This window comes from Micropterus dolomieu, linkage group LG19 (assembly GCF_021292245.1).
Source record: "Micropterus dolomieu isolate WLL.071019.BEF.003 ecotype Adirondacks linkage group LG19, ASM2129224v1, whole genome shotgun sequence".
Lineage (NCBI taxonomy): Eukaryota > Metazoa > Chordata > Actinopteri > Centrarchiformes > Centrarchidae > Micropterus > Micropterus dolomieu.
Genome location: NC_060168.1, coordinates 25263381 through 25291019, shown reverse-complemented (window position 1 = coordinate 25291019; position 27639 = coordinate 25263381). Strand labels below are relative to the sequence as shown.

At 38.5% G+C, this 27639-nt stretch overlaps 1 protein-coding gene across 5 annotated transcripts in view; it reads left to right on the top strand.

Moving 5' to 3' along the window:
* Positions 1-27639, top strand: part of fam13b (family with sequence similarity 13 member B) — an 86148-nt gene that overhangs the window by 34119 nt on the left and 24390 nt on the right. For all 5 annotated transcript variants that reach the window (XM_046029808.1, XM_046029810.1, XM_046029807.1 and 2 more), the window contains 3 exons: positions 1460-1637; positions 2045-2189; positions 13063-13190. In XM_046029808.1, coding sequence (XP_045885764.1) covers positions 1460-1637; positions 2045-2189; positions 13063-13190 — 451 coding nt within the window. The remainder of the gene's footprint in view (positions 1-1459; positions 1638-2044; positions 2190-13062; positions 13191-27639) is intronic.

Here is a 27639-nt window from a genome sequence, read left to right as displayed (position 1 = left end):
TCTCCACCCACTCAACTCACCTCATCTCTCTTTCTATCCACTCTGAAACCAACACTTGATTTTCTGTTGTTGCTCTGTTTTGAGGTTAATTCATGGTTATTTTTGCTTGTTGTAGAAAATGTAGCCTCTTCTTTTTGGTCTTTTTCTCTTATCACAACACAGCTAACCACCTAGTGTTTTCACAACACTAGGTGGCTAGCTGTACTGCATGTACTGCAAGTACCTAAATGGTGTCTATATAAGTTTTGCACTGATACTGTGCTTCCTTTTCTTTATGTTTATTTCTGTCTCTTCACCCGAGGACAGGACAGGTTCATATTATCTATGAACAGTAGTACTAATTCTGCACCATATGCACTTTGAAAAGGGTAACTAGTAGCTGTACTTTATCATACTGTCAATACTGGCTGCCAAGAAAACCTTCTTTAAGCAATATCATTGGTAGTGAAGAGGGATACAATCCACAGTCCTTGTTCTGTGCAAAAATGTTTTCTAATGTTTTGCTGAAGCTAACAAGTTCAGCTGTTTGGTTTAGACAAATCAGGTTGTTATCAGATACAGTCTACAGTCGCAGAGATACCAACACAAAGCAGGAATGTTTTACCAGAAAAGACTAACAGACATAACTTTAACCCATTAGATTTGTCTATCTCCGACTATTGACTTTTTGTATTGACTTCAGTTGAACTTTAGAATTAATTTTTGCACAAAACAAGCACTGTGGATTTTGTCCCACATCACTTACACTGAAATTGCTTTAAGAAGTGTACATCCCGTGGCCACATATATGGGCATGCAAATATTGTATTAAGATAGGCAACAAATTAAGAAGTGGAGTAATACATGTTTAATGGAAAATGAATATTCACTTCTACAAATCTTCCACCGCATTAGCTCTGTTTCTGTTTTTGGTTCTCCTCTTTGCCCTGTCCTCTTTTGCTGCTGCTTCTATCACAGATAATCTATTCTAATCCCCTTGTCATGATGATGGTTGTTCCTGTTGCTGTCATGTAGATTTTAGCAGTGGCGGAGTTTGCAAGGACTTTCCTTGTCATGTCATTAATTTCTCATTATATTCTATAATTGCACTACTATACTACATCAAGGATTACCCTTTTTGCAATTTTTTCTACCCGATGCCATCTACTGTTTCACCTCAATTCACCTCCCCCAGAGGAATGTCTGCTAATCTTGTGCGTCTACATGTTTTCCCTTGTTAAGAATTTTTAAGGTCAACTGTGAAGGAACACGAAGGACTTGATAACCCATAATTCACTCAGTAACAAAAATACAGTAACAAAAATGTGCTTTGTTGCAACATTGAAAGCAGCATGTATCAATCATACAAGTTCTACTTTTCCAGTAAAAATAATTACAGTGAGTAAGATCTATTGTCTGCTGTGAAGCTTATGAGAATCTTAATAGTCAGATGTAATCATAACCTCCTATACATCCCCAGATTACACCAATGAAGAGGAGTTGTGTAGAAACTTAAAGTACCTGCTGCAGCAGCTTCCCCTACTGAACTATGGCCTGCTGCGTTTCCTGTGCCGCTTCCTGGCCAGCGTGGCATCTCTTCAGCAGGAGAGCTGGAACATTGGGACGCTAGCTGCCGTCTTTGGGCCAGACATCTTCCAGTAAGATGCCTGTATAGGGCTATCTAAAAATTGTTATTACAATCACAATCTTTGTACCTTTGCAAAATAATTTGAGCTGTAGATTTTGTGGATCTGCCAGTGTAGTATGTATTTAAATGTCTGATGTCAAAACTGTAAATTTATTTGGTTTTAAATCATTACTATAAATTAAATCATCTACTGCAAATGTCATAAAATCATCAGAAAATGGGAACATAAGGACAGGATAGCTGTACAGAAAGAAATTGATTTAGGTGGTGCACACATAAACTTATACATAGTCACATGTAGGCACGTGTAGGAACTTACACATGCATTTATTCAGCTATTGTAATGGTTTTACATCCCACAGTAATTCCCAACATACAATCAACATGACACACCATTCTCTCGTCTTCATTCTGCAGCCTGTCAACAGAAGGAGAAGACCTTCGAGACCAAGAGTCTGTCAGCAGAGTCCTGGCAGAGCTGCTGGACAACCAGGAGGGCCTGTTCGACTCGGAGGACGATGATGTCTCCACCACCAACGACTACAGCTCTATCAATGAACAGGTACTGCAAGGCTTTTGATTTAATAGTGACATCTCACAAGTACGTAAATGGGTATTTGTAGTTATTCTTTTCTCTATATTATCAGTGTATAAATCTACTGTCTACTACTGTATGATAGGTGCATAGGACCCAGTGATATGTTTACTTACAATTTGTAAATACAAAACATTGAACAAAGTACAATAACCAATACAATAGAGAACAAAGCACAATCTGTGCATTGTTGTAAAACTCTTTGCATAAAAAAATGTTATGAATACTTGAATTTACTGTCAACATTCCTCACATAATAGCGAAGAAGTCAAATTACCGACCCCATCAAAATCCTCTTTGTCTTCTCCTCTTGGTCTGTTTTTTTCTTTCTCTCTTGTGGCACTGAGACAGTAGGATGTGGCATTTAACTCTGCCAGGGTCAGGGGTGAAATTCTTTCTGTGTTGTCACACAGCGAAAACAGTCAAATCCTTCTACGAAAAGTGAAAGATTAAAGTTTCCGCAAACCCTCAAGACGCAGCAAACTCCCAACTGCTTTGAGGAAAAAGACAAGGCCATAATAACAGATTTAACTCGGGAAGAAGGCACTTTTTCCTGTCCATTTGAATGATTCCAATCAAGCTGTGATTTCGAATTAACAAAATAAGTTTACTCTACTTACTCATGCATGATGTGATGGTTTTTAGTTTATAAATCATTCATTGTAATTGTTGGCAATGATAACACCAGCAAAGACTGCAAGAGAATACACGAATTACTACAAGGTTCTACTTCAAGTGGCTTTTTGGACTGCAGTGATACAAGTTGGTAAATCTTAGTCCAGGCTACATTAGGAAACGCATTGACAAAGATTAAATGACTACATCCCGTAGCAAAAATCACTTCCAGTAAAACAAACTACAGTGAATCCATCCAGGCTGAGAATTATTAATTAGCTGCAGTAGATCATGTAGAACTTGTGTTGTTCAGGAATGTAAGTAATGTTAATATTCAGCTGCACTCACTTCTTCTAGCTATTGTTGTATAGTACATAGTATTGCTGAACACAAAGCTCTTCTGTCAACAAATGTTTTTTTCAGAAGAATCTAGAAAAGCCCCACCCAGACACACACACACACAGAGCATTGACTAAACTCTGAGATGTGCTGAGTGTTAAGTGTCAATGTCAGACTCTAAGAATGAACATGGTTTAATGAGCTTATGCCAAACATTTTCTGCAGGTGTTTGACTGTGTTGAACTGTAAATTTCCTTTGTTGTCTTAAATCTACATTGAACACGCAGAACGTGACCGGCAGACTAAACAAACTCTAAGGCATTTCCCCTGTTGCCCAGCAACACAACCTCACCACTGGGCCAACAGTACAAAGTATGGCATAGTTAACATTTAATTTTACAGTGGCCTGATTACATTGTATTATTATATGATAACCTATACAAAAACACAATATTGATCGGTATCTCACATTGCCTTTGTACTGTAATTCCTGTCACATTTATGAGTACATATTCCAAAATAGCAGGGAGACTGTAAAGATCATGTTTAAATGTTGAGGTTAAAGGCTACAGACAGTCATTGTGAAAGTCTGGCCAGAAGTGAAAAAGCACCTACAGTTTACTCTCAGCTGCCTCCTGTAGTTCTTTGTTTCTTTCCTTCTTCCTACACTCATTCCTTCCTTTTTTATGTCTTCTTTGTTGTAGTTTATATCTCTATTTTAGTGTATTTTTAACCGACGTCTTGGCACTGATGCGGGAAACTATCAGTCATATCCTTTCTCTATTCAGAAAAAAAAAAAAAATCTAAGCTTTTACAAAAGCTCTTTTAAAAGAAAGCTAATTATATTGCAAGTTAATTCAATTCCTCTGAATCAGGCTTCGGCACATTACGGCTGCACCGCGGGAGCAGATCAAACCAGGCAGGAAGTCAGACACAGAATGGCATAGAGAATTTTCAAAATAAAACAACGTGTGGAGAGTCCAGATCGTAAAACAACGATAAACACGGTTAAAACAGACACAAAAAGAAATCATTTAACTACGTAGCCCACTTAATCATAGTCTGACACTGATTACCAAATCAACAAAATTTAAACATGTTAGCAAAATCAGGCAGGCAAAATGCTCTGATTCTCAAACGCTCCTTGTGGGAAATGCGGCCTGAAGATGGCAGAAAGAAACAGGGTCACATACAGCTGTGAAGAAGGTAATAGAAGCATAAAAAGGACAAATTAATAACAAGTAAATAATGTGGAGCAGGCTGCACGCTCCACTGCTGAAACGCTTCTGAGACGCCTCCAGTCAACTTTGACGCCGGGCTATAGACGGATCAAAACTGTGGTGCTCTGTAACATGCCGTAGCCGGAGTCAGTGGATTCCTGGTGTAACTCTTTTAATTTCATTGTTATTTTCCAAGTGAAGTTTTCCACTTTTTTCCTCAGATTCAGTTGTTCAGTTTCATTGCTCGGCTTTTCAGTTGAACGTTGAATGAGAATATAACAATTCCAAGAGACAGAATGAGAGAGAGAGAGCAGAAGAAGATGGAGAAAACCGGAACAGTGACAAAAATCTGTAAAGACAAATCATCTGTTAACTGACCCCTGTGTCTTATGTAAGAGAGAGGGCAAAAAAGTGGGTGGTTTAGATAGTTAGAGGGAGAAAAGGCCGCCAAGAAGATGGGGGAGAAATGGCGAGAGTGCAGAGACAGAAGAAAGAAATAGAGGGAGGGAGAGATGGCGAGGGAGGGGAAGGATAAGAAAAGAAACTGGTGATGATGTAACATCTCCAGCCCCTGCACTTCACTGTGGATGGCTCTCTGTGCGAACAAACCTTCATGAAGGGGATTATCTCCCACACACACACACACACACACCTGATTTCACACAGGAAACGCACACATGCTTCATGCTTTGAGTTAAGCCTGGTATCAGACTTAAGAGTACATTCAAAATGCATCACACGGTTTGTTAGAACAATTCAAATAAACTACAGAAATAATGGACAAGAAGAAGGGTATTTTAACAGAGAAGCACATAAAATATGGAGGGAATGAGAAAGAAGACAGTAGTTGTGTCATGGCATGTTTGGGCATAACTTTGAAACTCAATGAGGCTGGTGTGGATCTAACAATGAGAAATGCTAAGCTGGATTTTGGCTTGTTTGTTGGCAAAATGGGAGTAATTTCAGTTATTGCTTAGTTCAGAGTGAGGCTATGCAGAGGCTTGTTGTTGCTATGATGAAACCAGTGGGTGCGTTTGTTTTGATTCAGTGTTTGAAGACACTTTCTAGTGCCAAGATATCTGGGCAGAGTAGTGAAAATAATTAAAACAGAATGGATTCCCTTATTGTTTTAAATAAGGGGGAAAAAGTCATAATTTCTGTGTTTCCGGTACTGAGGTAGCCCATGACATTTTTAGCCTAGCTTGGCAGAAAGGCTGGACTGTTGGAGAGTCAGTTTTGAATTTGTAAAAGTCTAATATTGTACTAGCTTGCTCTTGTTAATAGGATATTAATTGTTGCTTACTAATGACAATAATGGAAACAGGTCTTATTTATTTAATTAAAACTAAAGCATTCAAGTAAAAACAATATAAAACCCCTGAAATCACCAGTGCAAGAATTATGGACCTCAAACAGAGCAAGCACGACGATTTCATCTATCGCTATAGCCATGAGTTCTGTCGTAGCTGTTGGCTTAGTGGCTTTGAATCTGTCATCATCAGTGTAGCGGTTTTTGAACCGGAGTTTGTTTTTGTGCTGGTACTTTGGCTGGTTTAGACTTATTTAGCATTTTTGATAATCCATGCAGTAGTTAGTTTGTAATCTTCAACAGCAACCGATTTCTGACATTGTTTGCAGATTGATGTTTTTTTTAACAACATCTGTCTTTTCAAAGCCAAACCACCTCCATGCGATTGAGGTAGATCCACGTCTAGCAATTAAATCTAACAACATAGACTGCAAGACTGGTGGTGTGTTTTATCTCCTGGCAATTGTTCACTAATTTTTAACTTAAGTTGTGCATTTTTCAGCAGCTTTTGCTTGCTTAGGTCTAGCACGTATAGTGTATGTGCAAAGTGGTTTTGATTGTAGCCTACTCGATAATGTCTGCTCACACAACATTAAAACAACAATTAAGATATTATTGTAGACAATACATATAACACACCCCTAAGTAGTCATAATCAGCCACATTGCATCCTGTGGCATTAGAAAGCAACAAGCAACATGCAACAAGCAACATGCTTTTATGTGAAACTGCCAGCGCGCACGAGTCTGAAGTCTGAAAGCTAAAATCTTAATCAGAGCAGCGCACCCTCCCTAGTTTTTAGATTCTCTTTCATGCCAATTGCATTGATGATACTATGAATATCCAGCAAAACACTTTACATACAGCATGTCAGCTATTAGGAATTAAACGAGAGACCCATCTTCTTGTGATTATATTCTTGTGCATTGCTGGACATAAAAAACAGGTAACCTAATTCTCCAGTTCTCTACATAAATGATAAAACTGATAACATTTGAGAACATTTAATATAATATTTATTGTGAGAATCGTGTTCACAGCACTTTTTACTTCATGCTTAGTCTGTAAAGATCTTGTCAAGCCGCAAGGAACATTAACTTAATGGACGTCTGTGTCTGAAAGACATAAAGCCATCACTTTAACAGATTAATGAAGCTAGCAGTGTTAGATATACCATGTTTGAAAAGGCCCTCAGTAGCAACCTCTCTCTAGCCTGCTGGCACAGTTTTGGACAGACTGTTTGTTGTCTATCCACTTAATTAATCAGTCTCTTGATGACAGCCTTATTTTTCCAGGCCTGTTCGTTTGACCTAAGATAAATGAATCAGGATGTGTCCTATTACTTTATCTCTGCCAACTTAGTCAAGTGCTTCTGGAGCCGAGCCATAAACAGACTATAGACATTAATTACAAGTGGGTTAATGGAGTAATGTTACAAATACCAGAGGTTGTCACTATGTTCAGCAGCAGGGAATAGGCTATATAGGTATGAGCATATAGATGTATATGATCCTGTGGCACCGTGACAAGCTGTTGAGCAATAACCTATTTATGTTGGAACATGGAGTTATATAAGGAGGAGGTGATGGCCTAGTTGTTTGACATTTGGGAGATGTATATCTCCTTTAGTATGAACACACCCCCACACAAATTATTTTTAGTGTTAAGAAATAAACATTCGTGCTGTTGATTTATTTACTTTGACTGCATTTTGTGAGTAGTCAGAGGGAATATGAATGTCTGTAAAAAAAAAAAAAAAAAGTTTCTAGCACTTATGGAGGTAAGGATGAGAGATCACACAGCCCACTCTCTGCATGGACATTAGGCCAGAGGGCTTATCTTCAGTTGTACTGTTGGAAGTAAACAGTACAGTGACAAAGGCAAGAGTGAGCGAAAATGCGAGGAGAAGAACTGGAACAGTATTTCTATTTCTCATATTCGACTCCTTGAAAGCTAAAATGTCTATTTTAAAACATGTACCCCAAGCTTCGATGACACAAATGAATATGAGCACATAATTCTCTCTCATTGATCTCAGTATTTTTAGTCTAAGCTCATTTATGTGATATAAGCCGTAATCGATTTGTCATCAGTTGTTTTATTTCATCTTAATTAATTGTTCTCAGCCATTTTAGTGACAGCCCTTCATCACCCAAACATAGCATGTTTAATGGTGCAGCGGGGCAGGTAGTGATTAGATTATTGAAACGTTAATCATCAGATATGATTGTCAATAATGGCCTGGTGGACAGGCTTGTTGACTGAACAGCTGTCAAGCGAAACCACAGTAGGTCAGCTTTTCTGCATCAGCCAAACCAGGTCAGGTCTGTCAGGTCAGGTCCAGTCAGAATCAGAAGGAGCTTTATTGCAAGTAGTGTTTTACACATTCAAGGCATTTGCTTTGGTGATAAGGTGATACATGTAGACAAACATACAGTTGACATAAATAGATGTAGAAATATATAAATATGGAATAAACAAATGCAAGTTATATAAGAATAATAAAAGAATAGAGAAAAATAATACAACTATTTGGAGAGAAAGAACAACGTGGCAGATATTTACATGTGCATTAGTCCGGTTTGTGTTGTGCAGACGTATTGCAACGTAAGAGGATATTGTGTACATAAATATATAAGTTGACAATATAAAAATAAAATAAAACAGCGATTAACAACAAATATGTGCAATGTGACAGGTTTGTGCACGATATGAAAGGAAATAATATTTACTTGTGCAGAGACATTTGTATTATTTGAAAGGAGAGAGTGTCAGTGGGGGACCCGGGCCTTGTTAATGAGGCTAGCTGCAGACGGGAAGAAGCTGTTTTTGTGGCGAGAGGTTTTGGTCCTGATGGACCGCAGCCACTTGCCAGAGGGGAGAGTCTGAAACAGTTTGTGTCCGGGGTGGGAGGAGTCAGCTGCAATCGTTCCTGCTTTCCTCAGAATCCTGGACAACAAAAAACATATTGATCACAGTGATTAGATTGAAAAGTGATCGCATTGCTTCTCTTGTATTTCCTCGTTGTGCACAGAACCAAGGCCAAGGCTGAGATCTTGTGTTTCTAATGTAAACAACAAAGCAAATTTTTAAAATGAAACCCTGTCCAGCAACACTCAGCTCTTCCCCATGCATATTTTTCTTTAAAAAGGAAAAATAAACTAACAGTGATAAATATTAATTTTCACATGAATGGTTGAAATCATTAAAAGAAAACACATAAGCCAATTCCCTCCACAACAGGATAAATCTAAAAGACCTCGCAACATAAAGTTTAAAGTTGTCTTCTTGATGTTTTTCTTGATGTTTTTCTCCTTCATTCTGACGTCAGTTGAACAGTTACAAAGGAGCTGAACAGCTAAACGAAAGCCACTAACTTTTGTTCCATTTTAATCCATCATTTGCTCTCTGCCCTGTCTTTTCACCCACTTCTCACACACACACACACACACACACACACACAAAGCCTACGTAATATGCAGAAACGGACAGCTATTTTTTTAAAGTTCTAATTTGAGTTATCATGATAAAAATGCTCCACAGTTTTAAATGAGGGGATAATATTTTCAACACAAGTGACCATTCCAGGTCATCCTGACTGGATTACCTAGACAACTCATATCCTTTAATATTGTTACATCACCTCAAAGGCTTTCTGATTACTCAGCAGAGCTGTGATTATATTCATAACGCTGTCCACACTATTTGAATGAACACCTATATCCCAGAGGACAATTATACATTCTCAACTCCTGCATTTTAATGGGTATACACAAGGGGATGTTTATATTTATGGCGAGATACAGACTCATTTTTCAATATCAATGATCAGCAGCCTTGATAGAACATACTCTTGGTAGCTTGTGTATAATCCAAGGTTATATTCATGGCACCGTTCATCCATATTACTGGTGAATCGCTCTGAATGAATTTAACATGATAACGTAGATCAGACTTTCAACCAAGGTCATCACATCCCAGAATCCTGAAAAAATTTTTATTCTGCCCATAAAATCTGGAACAACTTTACACAGAAACAACCTGATCTGGATGATGGTAGCAGCAAGTCAATTGTCTAATGACTCCCCTTGGATAATTTTTCCAGCGCTCTATTTGATTTAATGGAGAGGTGATGTCCCCAACTGTTTATTCCGTAATCTCTTCTAGGTAATCTTCTGTTGTTCAGTTTCAGTTTGAAGTAGGGGGGGAAGACACTGAATAATTGATTGAAATTATGATTCAATTTTCATTTGGATTTGTTTTTCAGCTTGGGATGTTGTGGTTATATTATTATAGATTCTTGTCTAAAACCCCTAGGCCACATGAACACCTCATTATGATTTAGGTACGTGGTGGAACATCTAAGATATCCACAATTAACAAATAAAGAGTGACAGGATTTAGATTAAAGATATCCGGTGTGCATTTATGACTAGACAGATTAGTTGAAAATCAAATTGAAGATATCAACTGTAGCTGACGTTTTAATTCATCCAAAACTTAAGTGGAGAGATATTGATTTTGATTTGTTACTCTGGCAGGTTTGTTTACCTGTGACAGTAATTGATTTATTCAAACAAATTACTGCAGTTCCAACAAAACACTAGGAAATTTGTATATATTATACAAGTATATCCAAGGAAGGTTAAAATCAATACCAATTGGACTTGGTTGAAGATACTTGAAGATGTTTCCTCCCTGATCTGAGAGACTCAGCTATTCCCTACCAATCAGGATTTTAACCTTCCCTAGATAACTATGACCTAGACTCTTTTTTTGTTTTTTGTTTTTTTCCCGTAAACACACAGCACACTAAGAGCAAAAGGGTTTGTGTGAGGTGGAGTGAGAGGGTGTGGTGATAAATCATTATTTCTCAGCTTTTCACACAATTTAGTTATTTACTTAACATTTTACAGACACCTACACACAAGGATGCACGTCATAGTCCGGCTATGCTTGGCTGTGCACCAACACAAAGAACATTTTCACTGCTAAGTTTAATTTGAGAAGGTCTTTAATGTTCTGGTCATAAGGAAAATATATAAACACACACAGAGGAGGCTTGTGAGTCATCCTCACTGATCTGCACATGTGACGATGCAAGAATTCCCTGACAGCCAATCGGAGCTCTTGAAACAGAGGTGTTGCCATAGCAACGGCACAATGACAGCAGCAGATGGGGTTGCTGCTGAGAAGAGAGAGAGAGAGTGAGAGGCAAGGGAAGAAATAGAATAGACACGAGTACAAAAGGAGATATATGGAGAATAAAGGTCTCGTGGTGACGAATCTGCTTCACAACCTTTTAACCCATGTTCCTGCCAGGGGTTTTCCCAGTTAAGTTTTAACTGACTTGTCACATAAAACTGTACACGGAAAAGCTTTTTGACTCGTTTGGACTGGTTGGACTTGATGTTATTACAGAACAAATATGACATTTGTTTAGAAAAATTATTTATTTAATTATATTATTATTATTTTATTATATTATTTAAAACAAAAAAAGTAGTTTGAGTAGTTGGTAGCTCCTACTCGTTGTCAACTACTGCAGTATCAGTTTTACCAGTTATGATTAGATAATTAGTCATCTAGCTGACGCTTTTATCCAAAGCGACTTACAGTTGCTATGTATATATCAGAGGTTGCACGCCTCTGGTACATAATGGTGGATGTGTCGCAGCGGGACAATGCAATTCCTCCCACACCAAAGGCATGTGTCTTATCCACTATCCTATCGCCACATCGTTATTTCTGTCTACAAATTTATTACCATTATCTCGCTCCATTATCTACCTCCCTTCTTTTTTCTCCTTCCCGTCTTCCATCTGTTGTTTACTGTCAGATTCATTACATCTTTCCCTCTATCACTCCCTCTTTCTCTTCCCTCTGGCTCTCTCCACCTTTCTCCAAACAGCAAACTCCGGGGCTGAAAAATGAAGCCAACGCAGAAATGCCAAAAACTGCAGTTCATGGAATGGCCACATGAGGCTCCAAAAACAAGCCAATCCCCATTAAACATGGGGGTCATGTTTAAATACCCACCTTTACAGCAGAAATAAACATCTTTAGAACCTGGTACAAAAAATAGTTTTGGTCTCTATCGCTAATTTCCCCATTCCCGACAACTATGCGAGGGGCGAATTTTTATATAACTTACTTAAAATGGATGTGGCTGCTTTGAGTGACAGGTGGGTGCACTCAAAGGTGGGTAGCCGCTAGGTGCTTCAGCAACCAGGCTTCATTTGGCACCATCTCAGCCCTCTGCCCATTTTTAGATTAGCCAGAGTCGGGCACTTACAAAATGGCAACGGCCGGAGCCACTAGGTGGCGCCAATATTGTGCTTTACAACAGTTTCACCGGCACTACAACCATGTTTTATACAGTCTATGCCTTTCTCCTGTATTGTTAACTCCTTTTTATCTATTGCATTGGCATCTGCCTTTAAACTAGATCTGAAAAAGAACATTGTAATGTTAGTGTTTCGCAATAGATATTGTGTTAAAGTGACATAAAAAGTGGCATAATTTCAGTAGATATATGGAGGTTTTAACATTTGTGGATTCAGTTGTAAAGAAAAAGTAAAAAACAAAGTACTTTGAAATCGTAAATATAGCATTTTCCTGAAATCTGTTGAACAGAAACCCCAAACCCTCCCTGGCTGTGGCTTCTTGCTCACCCCCTCCCTGTCCTTCCAAGAAAATGTAGTCTTTTTCTTTTTTATTATCTCTCTGCTTACCACTGTATCTGTAGTGTCAATGTGTTAATCATTAGCTTCATCTATATTTAGATGTCTTATGGAACAAACTGTAATGTCTTGTTCTTTTTATTCACACACGCATACTGTGTATGTGAACACCTTTCTTTGAAAGTCTCTAATCAGAAAACTGTTCATCTCTAGACACTAAAAGTGTAAACTAAAAAAATAAAGGAGAGGGAAAGGGTAATGTTTTATCAAAATGATCTGTAGGTTTTTACATAGCACGGTGGAGGTGAGTTATTACCAGTTACATAAAATACAACAACTTCACCACCAAATTACTTAAATAAATCTTTACTGTGACCTTTTGTGCATGCGAACATCATCGTAATCTTGTTAATTTATAGAACTGAAGTCCTGGAACAGATACTATTATCTGCTTCGCCTGACTTCCTCATGAGGCATGAATCAAATTACCCAGTTAGAAACAGTTTAGATCCCAAAGACAATGTCAGATTAGATTTACCCAACAGAAATCCATGTGTTGTAACTTTACCTTTTGTTTTGTAATAATTAACACTGTCTTCATATGCTTTTTCATCTCAATAAATGAATCCTTTTTAGTGGTAACCTTTTGTGTCCTTTTATATTTCTCTCTCCAGATCACAGAGCTGTTGGATGATGAGAGGTGTGAGGCAGAATGTGAAGAGCTGCCTCAGGACGGGGAGGAGGGTCCTGCCTCCTCTGACTTACCACAACACACACGCACTGATGACAGCCCCACAGCGAGGTGAGACACAACAACTTACTGTATCTAGCCAATTGTTTTTTTTCTTGGGTCACTCCAGAACAGGCCAGTGCAGTTACATGGTATTTATAAATAGTCTGTCAAGCCTATCAGTGATTTAGTTGGTTAGTTATCTGCTGCTTTTCTCAGTCTGATTTACAACGCTTGTGTTCGATGTATCATGGACTTATGAATAATGATAACATCCCATCACTGTCTTGTGGCATTTATATATCTCTAAACATGTCAGGGCTTTTCCTACATTTAGAGCTAATTTTCCTAATGATGAATTTTGATCATTTGTAACACTTTTTCAATAGTTTAGCTCAGGACTTTGTAGTATTAATACAGACATCTCCAGAAGGTGCTGGGAAGTACTGAAAGCAACACTACGCAATCTGTCTACTTCTGTTAATTAGCTGCAAAATAATGTATATGTTATGTAATCCTTACATTGGTACTTGTGCTGTTTTCCAAAATTCCACACTAGAAATGGGTCTCCACACTTCAGTCATTGTGCTCAGCATTTTACTGTCATAGTCAGGGGACCAGTGTAATTAGAATCCAGTATGATTGTAAATTTGTTTTCACGGTCACAGTTGCAGCAGTTTCCATTTGTTCCCACTAAAAGATGCAGAGTTTGTGTTCTGACCTATGTTCTGTAGCTGGTAACCAACCAGAAGACAAAGGGTAGAGGCAGAGTGCAATCCCCCTGCAGGTACATGAAGATCTCAGATCTCCACGTTTTAACCCTGGTATGGGAAACACAGTTAGTCCTGTTTGACTCAGACTATCATTTCATTATGTCTTCAGTTCAGAGCACAGAACGGCACAGTATTTTGATTAAGTCTGTGCAGATAATCTCAGGTCAGAATAGAACACAAAGTGAGTGAGTAAGTAAATAATTATTTATAAAGCACTTTTCAAAACAGAAGTTGCTTCACAATTACAGTATTTAGCATGGAATAGGAAATAGGCGGGACAGTAACAAACACAAGAGCAACATAATAGAATTAACAAAACAAATAACAAAAGCAAAAGAATGAACAGGCTATCGGGAGATAAGTGAGTCAGTCAGTTGGACTGGATGATCTGATAGTGAAAGGTAAAATATTTCAAAGTTTAGGGACACAGACAGCACTTGCCTTCAAACTGATTCCTCAATGTCAGTGTGTACTCCTCAAGTTTGAATGGCCTGCCTTTTTCCCTAGTAAACGATTAATTTTTATGTGAAAATAAATCATCTCAACACTTAAACCATCTTTAATGTTGAACATTTAATGCAAAATGTTCTTTTATTAATTTTAATTAGCATGAGTAGCTGTCTCCAGATTCCCCTGGGATTTATATTCTATATTACATTCATGCTGCTGTACTTTATTATGGCAGTATTATTTCCATTTTACCTTATAAGACTGCTTTATGTGTCCAATTTCTTGAATTTACTCTGTAATGTCAGTTGCGTTTGAAGTACACAGTGTAAGCCTGACTGCAATTTGTCTCCTGTCCTGATGAAATAGGTTGCAGTGACTTTTTTCAATCCAGAAAAGTTATTTTGTCTCATCATCCTCAAACAAATTTACTGTCTTATTGTGGAGACCTCTATTTGTGTTGGATCCTGACTCACGGTCTCTTAAACCAGGAGTTTTGTAAAAACTTGTGTTCCTTCAGCTTTGTGTTCACTGCATTGCCCTAGTTGCTCAGTAGCTCGCTACCTGGTAGATAAAGACAAAGCTGTAAAACGGTGTAGGACAGTAAATCAGTCCGCTGAGGTTCTTTATAGCGCTTACTGGGCTTTGTCTGTGTGTGTTTGTGTGTGTATGTTTGTAAGGGTCATGCTGCTAGTCTCGTCCTACTCTGGCCTTTAAGGTGATTATAGACAGTAATCCATAATCCACATACACCCACAGTTTCTTACACTATACACACTCAGCTTACATGGAGCAAATTATTGAAATTAAACCACGCAGGCGAAAATGCAAGTTTGATGTCATTGTTTTAGTTAGTAAAATTTTTAGCTGCGTATAGCAGCCATCATCCCTGTGACCTTGTCTAGCCTTAGTGTCTGCTCAGGGGGATTATTGCTGTATTTGTAGATAAGATTTGTGGAGTCAGCAGGCTACACAACAAAGCCATTTAAATAATGCAGAACCAGAGCTTGAGAGAATAAATCAGTTTAAATTGCTTAAAATATGGAGCACTCACTGTACTCTCACTTCCCAGTGCTCACCTGACCTAAAATTAAAGAATATCTATGCTTTCTGTGTTTTATGTGGAACCCCCCTTATCTTAGTTCCAGGTCCACATGTAACAAAACTCAAAGCTCTCTAATTTCAACACAAACTACAGGGATCATCAGCTATTAAACACAATTGTAGAAAAATTGCATTGATAATGGATTACTGTTCAGATCCTGTAACGGTACAAAAAAAATACTGGATTAAACCTGCAGTGTGGAGTCTCTCCCTTCTGACAGTGAGCGTAATTACACAACAGTGTTTACATGTATAGGCTTTGCCAGCACTCTGCAATACTGACTTGCTGCTGTTGCTACAGTTGCTCCCCCCTTCAGTTCTAGCAAACCAATCATTGCTGCTTAGCACGCGAATATTGCCACAGACATCAAATTTTAAAATTCTGGTATACTTCAAATATAAAAGATTTACCTGGTGGTGATAGGTGTAATCACCATTGTGTGAAGTTGTTTGGCAAGGGCTTTAATGTAACAGATATTTGTTTATAGGTAAAGTCCCCCACTCCTGCTTCAGGAAGTCATATTTCAGCCTCAGATTTCTTTTTAGGATTTTTTTATAAACAGAATTATCAACAATAATGATACTTTTCTTGTTGTTAAGTTTAGTGCTGAAAGTAGTCTCTAAAATGTCTGCAAATATTCAGTTTAAAAACTAAGGAAACCTGCAAATATTAACATTTGAAATGATGATTTTTATTATAAAATGACTTAAATTATCGGAATTGTTGCCGATTAATTTTCTGTGTATTGATTAATCGTCTATTAGTTTTAGTTCTAGACATGTTAAAGATTTTATTTGAGAGTTGAAGATAATTTGGTATGTTTAACTAAAAGGATGTGACATTTTCCAAACCCGCAATTTCAAGAATTTGAAGACTGAGTGATTGTCAGTTTAAACACAAAGAACTTGCTATGGAAAATCAGTGGGGGGTGTTGTTTTCATGTTGTTTGCATTTTGTGTCATGTCTCTCAGTTTGTCACTCTTCCAGTTCAGTTAAAGTAATTATAACCTTAAGTACTGTCTTGTAGATTTTGATGGGTCCTTGTACATGTGCATTTTTCTTGACTGTTTTCAGAATAGCTCACTGTGTATATCAATTATTCCCTGACACATAACTGGTTGTGACAGCTTTGAAAGAGGGAAAGTTCCTGTCTAGTGACTCAACATTAACTGTGGTTGAGTTGTTTGTCTAGCACTTGACAGACAGGGAAGTCTGTCCTCTGTGGCTGTTGCAGTGCTCCCTTAATAGACTCGGACAGTCAACACACACACCTTACATGATGACAGCCTCAGCTCATTTCAAATCTATATATAATCCCTGGTATTTCTGTTCTGATCTTTCAACTATCATTCTTCCCATCCCCCATCACTACTTACCTCCTTCTGTACTCTGCTTATATACTCAGTCTCTGTCTCTCTCTGTGGAAAGCATTTTTCACGAGGACTCTGAAATGTCCTGACAGGCTGCGGAAGAGGGCTCTTGGGATGCACTCCTGGCCCCCATGAGGTGGAGCAGAGCAGGGGGGAGGGATGGATTAGTGGAGGGAACAGAGAATCAGAGGGCAGAGGAGGCCATGGAGAGGGTCGGAGAATTTGAAAGTGTCCCTACTTGTGAACAATTTATTGATTTTTAGGCTGGGTGAAAATACAATATCAGACCTCGGGAGGGAAAAGTCAACTCAGAAGGTTACATTTAAACACATTATCAAGCTTATATGTAGAATCTCATGCTGCAGATAACCACTCTTTACTTTTTAAAGGCCCTGTCGCTGAATTCCCTTGTGGGATTTTCTACCTGTTATTTTTATGTGGCTGTGGAAATGATTTATATCCCAGCGCTGGAGAGCACTGTTCTTTCTGTGTGTGCCAACAAACGTGTACACCCACACAAAACAAACAGACACAAATATATCTGCACTCCTCCCTTCTAGGTCCAGTACAATTGCATTTTTTCATGGGGAGCGCCTGATGATTCATGTGACCAAGCACACAAAACCCTTTTAATTGTGTAAAGAAGCCTGTAGGCTGCGTGACAGAAACGATCGTGTAAGTTTATTGCATGCCACAATGTCCCAGATGAGGCTAATCAAATCTCGATTGCAATATGTGTAGGACTGTACAAAGTTAATTTGAGACGTCAAAAACTCGAGTCATCCATCTGTGCCGCATTTTAATTTTAAAAAGTGCAGCAAAACAATATACAAACTTCTGCCGTAGTGCCGACACTTTTATGCATCGACAAACTTCAAAAGAAGTATTTTTTGTATTTGATTGGTGAAGATTTTACCACGTTTCTCTCACAAACTTTCGCCTCAGACAGTCCAAAACTGTTGAGGTCCTTTAGGCTTTTTACACATGATCAGCAAAGAAATTATGTGAGCATAAGCGGAGGTAGCGGGGGTGCATGGGGGCGGCCGACCCAGGGCCCCGACGGGTTGGCGGCCCACTACGTGGATTATGAAGTTTAGCACAGTTGATTGTAGTGGATGCGAACAAAAAAAAACGGCACATGACAATACGCTGTATCGGGAGAATTCAGCAGCTGTTATCAAATGAAACAGTCCCTTCACTGTTGAAGGTGAAGGTAAACCACCTCAAGAAAGACATTTACCAACTATTTAAATGTTACAACAGTTAAACAGTTAAAATGTTTCTTTTTTTGTCAGATTTAACTGTGTTTATTGTTGATATACGATCGGAAGTCTTTAATGGGTATTTTATTTTGAAAATTGACAAAATTCTCTGCTGTTTCTGTGTCTGACTTGCTGCCCGGTTCATCTGCTCTTTGCTGCTTGACGCTGGGACGCTTCCTGGACGCACTGCAGTGCTTCTGGTGTAAGCACAGACATTTAGTAGAATGGCTGCTCCGGCAGCAGCGAAGCAGACAGACTCAGTGGACTTTCTGAGTGAGTCTGGGGTCATGTAAACCTGGTTAATATGACTTTGTAGCAGGTGGGCCCATGATGAAGCTCTGCCCCACTGTGCTGAGAGTCTAGCTCCGCCCCCGTATGTGAGTCATTGGTTTCTATGGAGAGAGCAGAGACGCACAGATTTACAGCATCGCCCCTGTATTTGGAGTTGAATCAGTTTAGGTTATGACCTTGTTTGTGACCTTTCAATGTGCAACCAATGCAACATCAACTGTCCAAGATTTAAGCTGAAAGCTGCTTGTGATGGACAAAAAAAAGAAACCGCTTTTATGCACTGAACTTTCCTCGATTGTTTGTTTTTACTTGTCTTTTTCTCTAAAGAAAGATAATTGCTAGTGCCTTCTTTTGTGTTAAATGAACACATATTTCACAGAACAGTCTATGTGGTGACACAATTCATATTGCTGGTCATACAATATGTGCCTCAGTGTTTATCCTATTTTCTTTTTTGCTTTTCTTTAGTGTTGTGATTTGCATGCAGCCGAGCAGCAGTGCCCTGGCACATAATGTACATGTTTATGACAAGTATATGATGAATGTCATGTCTGCATGACCTATACACTGACCTAAATAACAGGATGTAGGTCAGTGTGTTTGTGCTTTTGGTGTATTGACCTTGTTCATAGATCACACATGCTTTTTCTTGACTGACACCAAAAGATTGGTGCCCAAATTAGTACACCATAATGTACCGAAATATTGTGCAAAATATTAAAAGTTGCACAATGTAACATTTATATAGTATAGTGTTTTATTGGATTACATTAATTGTCGTAAATACCCTGTAAATTGACTTAATTTGCTCAATTTAAATTCTGCTCTGTAGGTAATTCTATGCACACAGGAAGTGAATAATCAAAATTTAGGAGTAGAATTTTAAACAATTTCTGAAACTCAAGCTGCATCTTGGGTTAATGAATGTACCAAAATAGTCACCTGACACACCTACGAATATTTACAAAATACCTTTTGGTGTATAGGGTTGGGCCGATAGACGATGCCATCGCCATCGGGATTGTTTTTTGACCGAGTGTGAAGTCTGTGCGAGTGAACACATGCACATATGATGAGGCATTCGGACTAGTAGTTTAGTGGGCTCCATGCCAGTAAGTCTCTCAGGTAAAGATTTCTTTAACATGTCTTTGTGATATGTCTTTGTTGAAGTATTTAGTCAAAGTATTCTCTCACACAACTTGAATTCAGATCAACTACAGTCAGATAAAAGCTCGTCAAGATGAACTTTATTATCTCACAAGGGGAAATTCATGTGGTCATACACATCCCGTTAAACACAGATTATCAGTGTTTCCCAGCGTCATCATACATACAGTGTAGACACAGATACAACTGAGAAATGCACATTTGAATTACCCTCCTTTTCCTCCATCCTTCTTTCCTCCCCCTCTTTTTTTTGAGCCCATTTTTTCCATCTGTGTTCCTTCATACTCTGCTCCCTCTCTGTCTCTATGATCAGCTGTCTATGTATCACTCCTAACCCTCTCCATCCCATTGTGATCAATAATTTGTGAAATGTATTAATGCATTCAAGATTTAACATTCAAAAAACTTTACTGTATCACAAAATGATTGAAAATTGTCTTAGGTCAGGGGCTCACATACAACATAAAAACATAAATGAAAGGCTCACATAAATTGCATGCAAATTATATTAAAACACAAACAATTTTATAACTAAATATTGTCATTATAAATGCATATTGAGAGGCTGATGAAGGGCTTCCATTACAAAAGGCCTCGTAGAGGGTGATATAAAAGACAAAGGTGTGTGTCCATGTTTACATTAATGCCTATGCATCTGTGTATCAAATCAAACAGCCCACTGGGCCGGCTGTAATAACTGCACCACTGAGTGGACCAAAAAAACCAAACCTCCTCCCCTCTCTGGCTCATGATTGGCTTGCAGAAGTCTTTCCCTTTTAACGATTGGCTCACTACTTCAGCCCCTCCCATCCCATTGGTCCTCCTGGGATTGTTGCCTGGTTACATCAGAAGCTCATATATTTGAGCAGAGCTCTGGATGTTTACTGCAGCACTTTCACAGACAGTGCCGAGTGAGACACCCTCTCTCACTCACAGACACCCATTCAAGAACACATACACATACAAGGGTTCAGAAGACGCCACAGAATGCACCCAGGCGATACCCTGGTCCTGCAGCTAGACCAGCTGGTACTGACGCAGACCCCTCAAAGTGCTCAACTGGGATAACCTTCCCACTGGATACAAGGCCGACCCACCTGATACTGAATCAGAAGAAATCTGAAAGGAGGAGAGTCAAGCTGACTTCTCTGCGGGATTTGAAAAATAAAAAACAGGCCGGTCTTTAATAACCTTTGTGTAATCTTGCTGACCACATTGGGCAGAAGAAGAAGAGGCACGACAGATAAAACGGACAGAAAAAGCATACCAGACAAACGAGACTGCCGTCACATGGAAACACAGACGGGCTCCACTGACATAAAACATCTAAAACAAAACAAAAACGACAGATCACAGTGAGAGAAAACCGAGCTGGAAAAATGAGAATGGCCTGTGACATTCTGCTGCAGAGGTAAACATCAGGGTTATGTAACTCCTCTATTCTGACTGGGATAAATGATATGGACAAATGAATGAATGGATAGATGAGAAAGCAAATATGTGGTTGGATGATAGATGAATAAATAAATGAGCATTGGAGGGTGAAAGGAAGAAAAAGGGTTAGAAATTGGATGAATGATATTGATTAACAAAAGTTACAAAAATGGATCAACTTGTAAATGCCAGAATGAATTAGTGGAAGCTGTGTTAAGTGATTTAAAGCCTTTTTTAATAGAAATGGAAAAAGGGAGGGAAAAGAGGTTGGATTGTGTTTCATTCTCATTGTTTTGTTACCAGGGAGAGATCAAAGAGAACAGAGAATTGAGAGGAAGTCTGTCTTTTCTTTTACAGGAAGAAAAACAGAGCAAAATAAGATAGAGAGAAAGTGGTCATCGCATTATAGCTGTTGTGTTGTGCAATCTAAGCGTTGGCCTGTTGAGAATGTGTCAGCGTATTGCTACGTAGAGGGGCAGAAATTGGCTGGTGTCCCATTTTAATAAGCATTTTCTCAAATGAAGCCTTCATTAATCAAATATACCATTTTAATATATTTGAGGCACGCACATTTAACTAGTAGCTTCACTCATAATTGGATCATCTGCTCAATATGTGTCACTTAGAGAAGCGATGAGGGTAAAAAGAGTATAATTGTTTTTGCAATTTTGTGTTTGCTATGATAAATCTGGACTAATGCTGAAACAATTGGTTGATTAATTGATTGACAGAAAATTAAAGAATTGTAATAAACGTTTGTTTGTTCGTTAAAGTTGTTCATCAGAAAAACAATGCTTTCTCAAGTTTCTCAAATGTAAGGATTTATTTGGAGCTGGAACTAACGATTATTTTCCTTTTTCTTGATAAATCAGTTAGTAGTTTGGTTTTAAAAAAAATGTCAGAAATGATGAAAAACGTAAATCCGTGTTTCCCAAACCCACAGTTGACGTCTCCAAATGTCTTGTTTTCTCCACAATCCAAATATATTCCGTTTAGTGTCATGGAGGAGCAAACAAAACAGAAACGTATTACTCAAACCGATTTATCAATTGTCAAAATAGTTCGGTGATTAATTTAATACCTCACAACTAAGTAATGAACCGCCGCAGCTCTCGCTGCAGCTAATGATTGTTTTCATTTTTGATTACTCTGACGGTTAGTTTCTTGATTAATCAAGTGATTAGTTTAATAAATGTCGAAAGTAATGAAAAATTCCCCACTGTTACTAGAGTCCACAAGGTGACGTCTTTATACATCTTATTTCATCTGACCAACAGCCCAAACTATGATGTAACTATGATATAAAACCAGAGAAAAATAGGAAGCTGGAACTAGAGAATTTTTGGTATTTTTGCTTGAGAAATTATTATATACTTAATTTATTGATTGTTAAAAAATCTTTCTTTAAAATAGTTGCAAAGTAATTTTCTGTCAATTTTATCTCTGTTTGTAATATTTATTGTAAAACCAAATTAATATTTTTGGGTTTGGACTTCTGGTTGGATTTCCCCTTTTTGTCTCGGAAAGTGTGACGTTTTATAAACTAAAAAATCATGTAAGACTCAAAACATAATCTACAGATTCATTGATAATGAAAATAATCGTTGCAACCCTTTATGTCATTTTTCCACAGGACGGGAATTTTGTGTGTCACTAGAAACTGTAAAAGCTATTGATATTCTAAGATATGCACATAGATTGTTTATTAATTTAAAATAGATCATCCAGTTATACGTATCCTCAGGTAGTTCCAAACTAATACAACATTTAAAGTGCAATCTTGCATCAGCTCTGCAAGAGGAATGATTAATTAAAGGAGGGTTGAGAAGGTAGAGAGGAGGAATGTGGAAGATTATAGAGTCAACTAAACAAACAAAAAAATATTAGACGGCCAAATGTTTGAGGGATTATTGAGGTGAACTTAATGAAGTGGCAGTAATTTATAATCCCAAATACAAAGCAACTGATGAGCAAGCACACGAGCAGCATCCATGCAGAAAGTTTGTTTATCTTTGACCTGGCCCCAACACGAAGGACTATTAATGTTCACAGTTTCAGAGTTCAGAGAGAGAAAAGCTGTTCGTGGGATTTAAGGTGGCGCTTATGATTCTGCTCGTGCGCCAGAGATGCTCACAAGTGTTTGAGCTAGAGACCAAGTCAAGTCTTAAGTCACTTGTGGTTATAATGAATGTTGTATCACCTGCTGCGTTCAATCCAGGCTGTTTATAATACTGCTTAGCTATAAGGGATTCTGTAACTGTAACCTGTTTTCCACTCAGAGCAAAACCATGTTACGTGCAATGCAACTAATCACAGCTTATAAACTACTGTAAGTCAACACATCCCCTAGACCCAAACCCAGTGTAACGTTAACTAAATAAAACTGTAACGTTGCATAATCAACAATAAACCTGTAACCTGTTTGCAGCCAGTGTTAATAATTAACGCTGATGGCTGTAAGCGGGACATAAATGATTACGTTAATTGACCACCACAAGTTTGGCAAGTAAACAAACGCTCATTCCTCTTTTCATATCAAAACAGAAGAGTCCTGCATCTCAAGTCCGAGTCAAGTCTGAAGACTTTTGAGGACGAGTATCAAGTCAAGTGTGATGTCACTATTTGTTTAATTAAGTCGGACTCGAGTCCGAGTCACAAACTGCGCGCGCGTGTGTGTGTGTGTGTGTGTGCGCGCGCACACATGCTTGTGCGTGTGTGTGAAGGGAGGAATGGCTTAAAGGGACAAAGGGTGTGAGTATGTTTGAAGTAGGTTACTAGCCAATATGAAAAATGTCCTCTTGTGCATGCTTATATATATAATATGTATGTAGTGTGTGTGGGTGGAAAGACTGCAGCACTCTGTCGTACCTCCCAGCCAGAACAGAGCAGAGTCAGGTTTGCTGACAACAGCACCTCTGTGGAATTACAACTAACCTCTAACCCACCTTGCACACACACATTCACACACACACGTACGCACACTCTCTCTTTGTGTCCTTTATATCGAGCGCCTCTGAATGATTGTTATAAATAATATGAGTATGCCCTTGATCAGCCCTTTTCTTCTTCACCATCTGCACTGGGAACACAAAATTCCTCTGTTGTCAATATTCTGTTAATTAATGCAGCAGATAAAACCACAGTCGTCCTGGGATGTATTTGTTGTTGAGTCACTCTGTCCGCTGACATGAAGTCACTGCTGCTGTTTCAGCGCTGCAGTATACACTCTTAGCTATGTGAAGCTGATGCTATAATATGTGGTACTACAATATGTTAGGTCAGTTTCTTCTCAACAACAAAGATGAACATGGCTAAATACCAAAATGCAGCAGAGACTGTGACTGAACAGCTGGACTGAACCATGTTTTGCCAAAATGCTGCATCAGAGTGAAAAGAAGAACTTGGGACAGAATATGAAAGAAGAAATTTTGCTGTGGTATTTTACCAGCAAGGCCAGGGCTAACTATGTTTCTCAATGATTTTATCTGCTAATATATGAAGGTCACAAACTTTATGGAGATAAAAAAAATCCTAGATTACAATGTGATATGAAGCTTAATATTCTCACTGCAGAAACAAAATATGGTATTACATGAATAAGATTTGTGCAGTACAAACACAGTTATGCTTAGCTATGGGCAAATCCCTAAAAGTCTCATTACCAGTGAAACACGCAGGCGCAGTAATGTGTCACCAGTCTCTTTAAGGTAAATTGGCAGTAAATGTGTAAATTATGGATTACAGAGCTATGTTTAAATATTACGCATCACAAATGTGATTTAGATACTGCAACCCTTCTGGAATAAAACAATAAATCTAACAAAACTGGTGCATGTATTTGTCCGCCTTTTAGAGCGTTTCATGGTGCTCTTGTATAAAACCATTATGGTGTCAATGGAATTCACTATTATTATAAAAATCATCACATCATAGACAATTTTAACATGAGGGTGAAAATCTGTGGGTACTGAAATGTGACAAACGCTGGTTAGATGTAAAGATCGATGCTGTTTTCTGATGTTAAAGAGGTGGTATTATGCTCATTTTCAGGTTGCCTGGAGGGTAGCTAGTGTTTGGAAGGGAGAGGAAAGTTGTGTGCTGCAGCTCAGTGTTTTTCCACCGGTGTTTTTGAGGACGTGTCGGACTAGCCGATTGGCGAGCATTATATGAGGCGCATTTAGCTTTCATCCCTGTGACGTCACAGGGAAACGGCTGGACTACAAATGAGCTGTTTTCAAGCAGTTCAGAGCAGAGTTTTCTGTGGGAGATGGGAACTCCCTTTGGGCTGGACTTTGGGCTTTTTCACTTACCTATTACATGCACAAAAAAGGTATAGAACTCAATAAAGTAGAGGGAAAAAGGCAAAAAGCATATTCATATTACCACCTCTTTAACATTTACTTTACATATATATATATATATATATATATATATATATATATATATATATATATATTTTTTCACTTAGTTGTTTTACTGAAATTAAATCAGAAGTTCATTAGTCAGCCCTCAGGTAATACACACCTGCCTGGCAAGAATTAATTTAACTCGCCTCAGATGCCTTTTAGGATGTGATTGATAAATCAGTCATGACTGCTAAATAAAATTTGAAGACAAGGGGACCATTTGTTTGCTTCTGAGATATGATCAAAGACAACATGACTGTCTACTTAGGTCACTTTAAAAGGTTTTACAGTGTCACAGCCAACAGCTAGCTAAAGGTGTGAGTCCTTAAGATGTTATCAAGGTCTTATCTCTATCTTTGGCTACTATTGCAGTCCTGGCTGTAGGGCAGGAGCTGATTTAATCCGACCTAGTTGGAGCACTTCTGAAAGCCAGTTCTTTATTCGCTAACTAATACTTTTTTGGCATCCATGCACATGTGGCAGTTTCTAGCTAAAATCAACAACAAAAATAAATACTGTGCAAGTTTTAGCTGCAACAAATGCAATTATACATGGGTCATCATTAAAATGACCTGTCTTTTTCATCCTTTAATCTAAATATCAAGTCTTAAATAAACAACAAACACACACAAAACATGTTATGGATCCCTATTAAAGAGCAACTTACCACCCCCTCTGATTTAAAGTTTCGAGTCCGTTGATTAGTAAAGGAAAACTGCAAGAAACCTATCACCTTGAGACACTTCAAAACCAGTTTCTACTACATTAGGGACCTAGAATACTCAGTCCTATCTGCCCTTCATAGTGTCCTCGACATGGAATAAATGCCCAAAAGATATTGTCCTTTGGGAGTCAACTGGCGCTGATAGAAATGTTATCTCTGCCGCTTAGGGAGCTCCAGGAGGGCAAGAACCCCGAAGGCTGCAACAGCTATTCAGTTCAAGTCTTCAGGGGCAAAATGGTGTATGGCTAGATATTATCTTTGTTACTTAAGGCACATGGAGATTATGTAATGTCCTTGAGTATCCTATCACAAATCTGTTGTTTGTCAGCCACCCAATGCGGTCCCTTAGGGTACATCTCTGCAGGGGAGTCTGCTGTCAGATGTTATCGGTGCTTCGAAAGAGACATTCGCTGCTGTAGGGAGCATGTAGGGTGCCTTCATGTTTAAAGGGCAGTTCACTATGTTAACTAACAGGATAAGAGGAGGAGGAGCATTTCAAATGACAAGGGATCTGATGTAAACTCACTTCAGAGATGGACACAAAAGATGTTGACCTTATACAAAGTCAAAAGCTAATTTAACATTTAACAAGTACTTAATCAGTCAACTTAGGAGGGCAAGAGAACAAAACAGTTTTGTTACTTTGTCTGTTTTCACATTTCATTACTCCTCTTCCCTCACAACCACTGTTTCTCTGGCTTTTTTGGCAGGCGTATTCTTTGATCTCCAACACCTCACCTTTTTCTTTTTCTCTCTCCATCACACACACATTCACAATCAAGGTTACAGTGTCAGAAAGGGAATGTGAGATGCTAAGAATCGAGGGAGGAGGAGGGGGAGGAGGAGGAGAGAAGATTTAAGGGGAAAGAAACACTGGAGACAGATTGAGAAAGAAGAACTTATGAAAAAGATAAGCAAAGGGTATAGATGATATAAAAAAACTTCTTTGTATAAAGCATTAACAATGAGCAAAAGGGAAAGATGTAATATCTGAGGAAAACATGTAAAAGACGTAGGCGAGAATAATCAATAAAGTGATAAGTAAACGAAGAGAAAACAGGAGAATGTTTGGTTAGAGAAAAAAAAATCTAATTGTAAAAAATGGCAGAATATAAAGTCAGAAAGAAGTTGAAGGAAAAGGGCAAGAATAGCAACAAGAAACAAGTAAAGGATTAGAAGAAAAGATGGAAAAAGAAGAATAAGTATGGATGGCATTATTTTGTCCTGCTTGTCATTAATCATTCAGTATGTATCAGTCTACCTGAGGACGGCTGCATTTAGAGTGTGTGTGGTTGTTTTAAAGAGCCAACATACACATTAAAAGCATGCATAGTGTCAGCTGCTGTTTTTTTTTTTTGGTGTGGGTGTGTGTGTGTGTGTGTGTGTGTGTGTGTGTAGGAGTGTTATATAAATACGGAGTCCAGACATGCCTGTCAGTGTTCGTATGTGAGGCCAGCAGCAGCCTGATGGATCAATGAACACTTCTCAGCTGCCTCCCTGTTTCATGCCCCCCCCCCCCCCCCCCCCCCCCCCCCCCCCCCC